This window comes from Molothrus ater, chromosome 10 (genome assembly GCF_012460135.2).
Source record: "Molothrus ater isolate BHLD 08-10-18 breed brown headed cowbird chromosome 10, BPBGC_Mater_1.1, whole genome shotgun sequence".
NCBI lineage: Eukaryota > Metazoa > Chordata > Aves > Passeriformes > Icteridae > Molothrus > Molothrus ater.
This window is the reverse complement of record NC_050487.2, coordinates 10,959,538-10,966,767: the sequence shown is the minus strand read 5'-3', so window position 1 is coordinate 10,966,767 and position 7,230 is coordinate 10,959,538. Positions and strand designations below refer to the sequence as shown.

The 7,230-nt window shown below is 41.1% G+C and overlaps 1 protein-coding gene across 2 annotated transcripts; it reads right to left on the bottom strand.

Annotated features, from left to right (window-relative positions):
• Positions 1 to 66: 66 nt before the first annotated feature.
• On the bottom strand, positions 67 to 6,479 carry RNF7 (ring finger protein 7). 2 transcript variants are annotated; one of them, XM_036388672.2, is made up of 3 exons: positions 6,291 to 6,479; positions 3,166 to 3,213; positions 67 to 1,713 (listed from the first exon to the last, which is right to left on the bottom strand). In XM_036388672.2, exons 1-3 carry the CDS (start codon positions 6,466 to 6,468, stop codon positions 1,595 to 1,597), a joined length of 345 nt encoding a protein of 114 aa, XP_036244565.1. In that variant the 5' UTR covers positions 6,469 to 6,479; the 3' UTR covers positions 67 to 1,594. The 2 variants fall into 2 exon arrangements, with proteins under 2 accessions (XP_036244565.1, XP_036244566.1); XM_036388673.1 differs by having other exon boundaries at positions 1,657 to 1,713; positions 6,298 to 6,479.
• Between the last annotated feature and the right edge of the window lie 751 nt (positions 6,480 to 7,230).

The following is a 7,230-nucleotide window of genomic DNA, read 5'->3' as shown; positions in this document are numbered from 1 at the left end:
TGATTCCTTTTTTTAGCAAGAATTTTGGGAATACTTTTACACAAACAGAAATACTCCACAACAATGTAAATGCTAGAGGCACTTAATTACTACTGTTAATATATTTTACATTTGTTTTAAGACAGACATCATCTGGCATAGTAACAACTGATGTGATACAGTGTAACAGTGACTCAGGATTTTTTTATCTCAGTGTGTAATTAAACAAAAGCTACATTTAAAAAAATCACAACATCTTAAAAACCAAGATTACAATATTAAACAAAACCACAGTAAACTCTGCAATATGCTTGATAACACAGATATTGGAACTAGTTTATATAGTGAAGATAAACCTCTTTAAATGCACTTAGAATTAGATAGAAACACATCTACTGAGAAACATATTAAACATTAAAGATGATAATTTTGAAGTAAACAATCATAATATATTGCTTCAATTTCACCCATATTGATTGACCATTTTATTAAGCCTGAATTTGTCACAGATTGAAAGCAATAATTCTACCTCTCTGTTACATATATTTTAAAAATCCCACAGCATATATTCAGATTCATAATAATTTAGGTATTTAGGGAAAAGACAAAGTTAGAGGCAAGCACTTTAACAGCTGAAAGAAAAAATTCAAAGATGATGATATATTCAGGATTTCCACAAAAATGAAAAAACGCTTCCAAAACACTATGACCAATAAAAAGATAATAAAGAAATTTCTATTAACCAAATTCTCATGAAATCACAATTTACCATTTTTCCCTAGATTTAATTAATGCCTCTTTTTCTTGGGTTATTTAAATTATCACTTTTGTTTGTTTCCTATATTAATCGGCTAACCAGCATGATTGTCTACACCTCTAGTTAACTGATATCAAATACCTGGCTTTGTACAAAAAATCTTTGGATTAAAAATACATGTCTCCATGATCACTAACAGAAATACAAAAAAAAATTAATTAACATGGTTAAATTTTAATGTTATGGTTGTAGAAATCATGTATAGAATATAATAGAGCAACAGATGTAGAGATACAAGAAAACGAAAGTCACAAAGAAACTCTAAACTAGAAATGTTTAATAGAGTGTCATGGAAAAAGCACATAGCAAATGTTTTACACACTGTCAATTTTAGATTAAAACTCAGAATAGTTTCTTAAAAAACACACTGACTGTGTTTTTGCATACAATAGTATTTAGGAAACATTTGCTTTATCCTGGCAGTAAACTATGCAGTGTATCAGACCAGGTAAGGTGACCCTTTCAATTGAATTCATTTATCAATGGAAAAAGATTAAATGCTCTGTGTTTAGGGTATAATCTGCACCACTAAGTTTCTATGCTCTGATCTGAGAGAACACTCTAACCATAGCAGATACATTTGTTGAAGTAGCATCTCCTGTTTGAATTGTGAACCCCTGCAGTGAGCCTGCCCATGGACTGCACCTTGAGCAGCCAGAGGCCTGCACCAAACCCACCCTGCTCTTGGAGCAAGCAAACCCAGTCATGTCCTGATGGACACCTTCTGTTCTGCATCAGCATAGGGCATAACACACACACCATTCCAATAAGTGCAACAGATAGAAATCCTTCCAGATTTTATTTGCCTATTCTCTGGACTACCCAGTCCTGCTGGCAGAGGGGACAGCGATTATTCTGTTTCACCCACAAGGACATGCAGCAATTGTGGAAGGAATGATTGCACTCTCCCCAAACCACTGAAAGAGAAGAAAGAACATATTCCAGTCACACTCAGCTGTTCAAGCAACTCCTACAGCAAGATTCAAACTATCACTCTCAAATTTATAACCACTGGAAACTTCAGACAAAACAGGTCATCACTGATTTATCCACTGAGATTGGATTATTATGATCATTCTGATGATAGTGAGTTCCACCATCAAGCCTTTTACTTCTTTCCAAATATTAAAAAAAGAAATGCATATATTCTCACCTTCTCGTATAAAGTGACCAGGTTTTGTGCTGTTTAAGCACATTTAGGGATGTGTTCTGCCCAGGAAATAAGTGCAACTATTCAAGTTTTTCCCTTTATCTTCCCTAGTATCAACATAAAGGCCAATGCACCACTGACTCACTATCACACAAGAGCGTATCACCAGATTCTCATATGAAAGGCACTGTTTGAACTGAAATTTATGATAGCAGGGAGGCACGTGTCACACAGTATATAGTCTTAAAATGGGACTTTACAACATGAGTTATTTGCAGGCTACAGTTATTCCAACACTACAAAAATTGGTTTTGTTATCCACTTACTCCTGAATAATGTTTTAGAACTTTGCTTTTTTTCCTTATTAGCTCACGTTTTCCTCACAAGAGCACAAGGGTACCAATCAAAGGAGTGCTGTAAATTATACTTTTTCCTGTCTATCTTAAATACTTAGCAAGCCAATTAAGATATCTTGAACAGGAATACCCTATTCACATTAAAACAATCATCAAAAAACCCCAGTGGCTCTTTTTAAGAGAATACACTTCAAAACACAAAGCTCAACAGCATGGAAAGGTTTACCACTGCTTTAAAAGTTGTCTTAAAGGTTTAAAGCAAATTCTTTGAGATAATTTTCACTATTTCCAATTTAAACACTCAGAATTAAGACCTTCTTTTGCATACATTGGCACTGAAAGTATGATTATGCTTAAACTGAAGTGATTCCACTTTTGAAAATGAAAAGTGAACGACCAAGTCATTGCCTCCATTATCTCTGAATTATGAGTGGGAAAAATACCACTTTCTATCTCAGACACACATTTATTTCAGAACAGAGGATTTTTATTTGTACAACCATTGTGCTTTCTGGCATGCACCTCTGAAGAAAAAGGCAGCTTTTTCCTACCCACTTCAAAAATGTACATTATGATCTCAAATATGCTCACAATGAAAGAAACCTAAACCTCTTAGTTGTGTATGTGTTGACAGGAAATTGGAAGCTGTTTTGTTTTACAGCACAGCTGATATGAAAACTGATTTTTTTAAATGCTCAAAAATAAGCATAAAGTATTACTAATGTAGAAAGATGATACAATGTAGAACAAAACACCAGTTTACTTTTGAGCATTAATAAAATCAGTATTCCCTTCAAACCTTAAAATGCACCATACTGAGAGAAGCTTCAATTGAAAAACAAGCGAATGAAGTCACTACATACCAACACAATCTTCTTGTTTGTTTTCAGCTTGACATCTAAGACAGGCATCTAAAAGTAAACAAGAACAAACTCAATTTGATTCTCAGGATTCCATCTTAAGAATAGGTTTGTCAGAGGAAAATATAAATTCTAATACAAATTTACAGAAGTAAAAATCTCAAGTTTTGACGTCTAGTTCAGCTCTTTAACATTAAAGAGCCCCCTTCAATTCTAAAACTGTGCAAATGACAATGAAATATATATCTGAAAGAGATCAGAAGGACTCTGAACTCTCCAGCATGTTTTGTTTATTTTCCATTGCTTTGGTATTTTCATAACTTTTGCTGAAAAAAAGCCTTCTCCATTTTGTAGATATAAAAGCCCGCAGATTTGTGCCAAGGCACTCAGGCATATTAAGACCAGAGCAAGCACAAAGCCAAACCCTAATTACAGGACTTTGTTTTTCAGATGTCAGCATTTCCTTTTACGGAAGTCATTCACAATTTTGATTTTTTAGGCTGTGCATCTCTCATCACACCTCCCACCACCTACTACTTTTTATAGTAGCTTCCCTTAACAAGTACCTGCATCTAATTTTCACAGGAGTCACAAACATACGAATATAGTGGTACATTTGATAATATATGTTAATAAATACAGAACGATATCTCATTAAAAATATTTATCATCTTTATGCATTCCAGTCTGTGGCTTTAGGACTGGATGGCAGCTCCAGGACTCAGTAAGACACAAGAGTGACAACTTCCAGGCTTCCCACTGTGCCACACAATACAGTGGAAAAACACCTTTGCTTCTCCTTTGCCCCAACATGGGCTGCCACAGACACAAGTGCACGAATCCCCACAACAGAAAGTGTTCAACTGTTATGTGAGCAAACACATCTTCACCTCCTCCAAAGAAAAGGAACTAGTTTAAACAAGAGTCCTGCAAGTTGGATCTGGCTTACATGTCACTGTTTGGACCATATTCTCCCAGAAGACAAAACTATAATGTACTACAGAAATTAACATTTGAGTATTTTTGCAGTCTCTGCCAGATAGGGCCAGTATTTCTATTTTAGATTGATCTGCCCAGACATCACTCCTTTTCTCAGGTAATAGAGAACAAAGAGGACAGAACTCTAAAACAGCTGCCCTTTCTTCACTGAGATAAAAGCAAAACTTTCCTGTTGCCTGTCCCTATAATTTATATTTCAACAGCAGTTGAGGGCCAAGGTGCTGGGAAGATTCAGCTGAAGTGCTTCAGCTTGTACCATGCTGTGTGGGAGCCCAGTGATCTGGGGTCACAGCAGAAGTCACAATAAATCAACTGCCCTATGGAGCCCTAGAGCTGCAGTTTTCAGCACAGAGAGCCAAGGCCAGAAATCACTGCCACCACACCAAAGTAACTTGTCACCACTCCTACCTTAAAACCCCAAGGGGGTCAGACTGAAATAAGGACAGCAAGGCCAGTCCAGCTGCAATCCTGCGCTTCCCAGCTAACACCTGCATTTTCCTCTTTCCCTTGTGCATCTAAGGCCACATTGGTTCAAGGAGTTAAAGCAGAAATGGAGCCAGCTAAACACCTCCTTCCCTGCAAAAGTCAAACTAACCTTCAACAAGTGCCAGTCTCAGCCTGGCACTGCCTCCCACCTGAGGTTACTGCAGACGCAGAGGCTCTACAGGAGCCAGACCCGCTCTGGCAGGGTCAATGCGAAATTGCTAAACTGAAGTCAGAAATGATCAAGTTTCACATTCTAACAATGTGGTTTGTTCCCAAAAAACGGTTACTAGATTTTTTCAGGTTTTTTTTTCTAGTTTTAAGATTAAAAGTACTCCCTTGGTCTAGCTATGAAAAAATAAGACTTCTTTTTTTTTAACTTTTATAATAGCTCTGGGTAAGATTTTGTTAATTTAAGATTTTTTTTAATAGTGTCCTGTAACAGCCTAGCTTACAATGGGGATAAATACGTTTTTTAAATTATGGTTTACACAGAAAATGAAGCCAATTTCATATTTCCAGAGTGGTCTCTGTTTACCATAAAAAAGCAAATAATCTTCAAAACACACTTATGTAAAAGAACAATTTCCTACCACTTCAGCCTGCGCTTCCCCTTTTTTCCTCTTGTACACCCTTTTGCCTCCTCTGTTCCACAGAAGCTTCCCAGCAAAAACATTTATGAGAAGTGACAGAATTGCTTATTTTGCCTCATTTCTGTCAAATCAAATGCTGACTTCATTTCAGTATCATGGTTCCTGGCCCTACAAAAGCAAGGTGCTCTGGAGGGGATCTTGGGTCCTTTTTGGTGCCGAAGCGTTGCACACCCAGGTGAGAGGACACTTACACTGAGGATGACTCAGCCCAAGAGTAAAAATGGGATATGTACACACAGGAAAGGAAGAATTTAAACAGTTTTCGAAGAACCAAGATAAATACCATACTTAACAAAGATGTCAGAAAACAGTAATGAGTCAACAATGAAGGTGCTTTCGATCAGTCTCTGGATTTCAAAACCAAGTAAATTAACCCCTTACTCAATAGATTTCTCAGTACATTTTATTAGACTGCACCAGTTATCACGCTTGTAAAGATTGTGTAAAACACCTGGTTTAACATATTTGAAAAATGAATTTATACGTACATCCGTAACTGGTTCGTAAAAAAAACCTTAATAAAAACCCCTTAACAAAACCCATCCCATGAACAGCAGCCCCACGCACGCAGCAGCACTCGGTTCAGCCCGGCTGTGAATAGGTGCTTGCGGGATTTGCCCTCAGACGAGCATCAGCCCTCACGACGAGGGCGGCCCTGCACTGACGGGCCCGTCACGGAGCAGCCCAGCGGGGCCCAGGCCCAGCGTGAGGCGCGCAGGGAGCGCGGCCCGGCCGCCAGGGGGCACTCGCTGCCCGACGGGGCCGCGTGTGGCCCCTGGAGCGCGGCGGCCCGGCCCCCGCGGGGCCCTCCTCCTTCTCCTCCTCCTCCGGGAAGGCGCGGAGGAGGAAGCGGAGGCGGGAGGGATCAGCCCCCCCCGTCTGCCGGAAACCGCGTCTCTGCACCGCGCCCGCCGTGCCCGGGCCGGCGGGCACGGTCCCAGGCCCGGCCCAGGCCCCCCGCCCCGCGGCCATGGCGGCCCGGCCGGCGCTTACCCATGACCTGCACCCTGCAAATGGCGCAGGTGTCGCACTCCACGTCCCAGCTCCACATGGCCACCGCGTTCCACTTCTTCAGCGAGAACATCTTGTCGGGGGCGCCCGCCTTGGAGCCCGCGGAGCCCGACAGCGAGTGGGGGGCGCCGGGCTCGTCCCCGTCCTCCACATCGGCCATGGCGGAGGGGCGGGGACGCGGCGGCCGCGCGGGCGGCAGCGCCACCCTCCGGCGGCAGCGGCAGCAGCGGCAGCAGCGCAGCCCCGCCCGCGGCGCGGGCAGCGGCAACGGCCCGGAGGCGGCGCGGGAAGGGCCCGCGGGGCGAGGAGCCCCTGCCAGCACCCCGAACGCCTTCACAGAGCCTTCAAACACTTCTTATGTTTCAGCAGGACACCTAGGAGGTGCTAAGCTGGCGTTGCTCATGAAGGATGTTCTCGTATGCAGCGTGCACGTGAACCAATCGCAACTTCACCAATGGCCTGGGCTGCCTTGAGAATGGGGAGACACCCCAATCCTCCAAATCAACACATTTCCTAAGACTGCTCACAGAATAAGCAAAACAGTTCAGGCAGTGGCGTGCTGTTTGGCCACCTTGGTAATAAAGTAAAAAATAAAATTATATTAACGATTCTATGTACATTACTCAACTATCAATTCAGAAGCACCTTGAACACTATTAAACAGCACGTGAATAAGATCTTTTTAGCTTGGCTGATTCACATTTCTCTCAATCCACACTCTTCAATTCCCTTTGCCAGCTCCACTTTAACTCATCATTCTTTTCCGTCCATTTAAAAAATCATCATGGCACTTCCAAATTACTGGGGCTAGATGTAACCTAGAAAGTTAAAATATTTTCTAAAAAAATTAGGTACATTTAATTTCTGCTACGTAAAATGTCTACTATCTCTAAATAAAGATTAAAAAAAGAAAAAAAAAAAA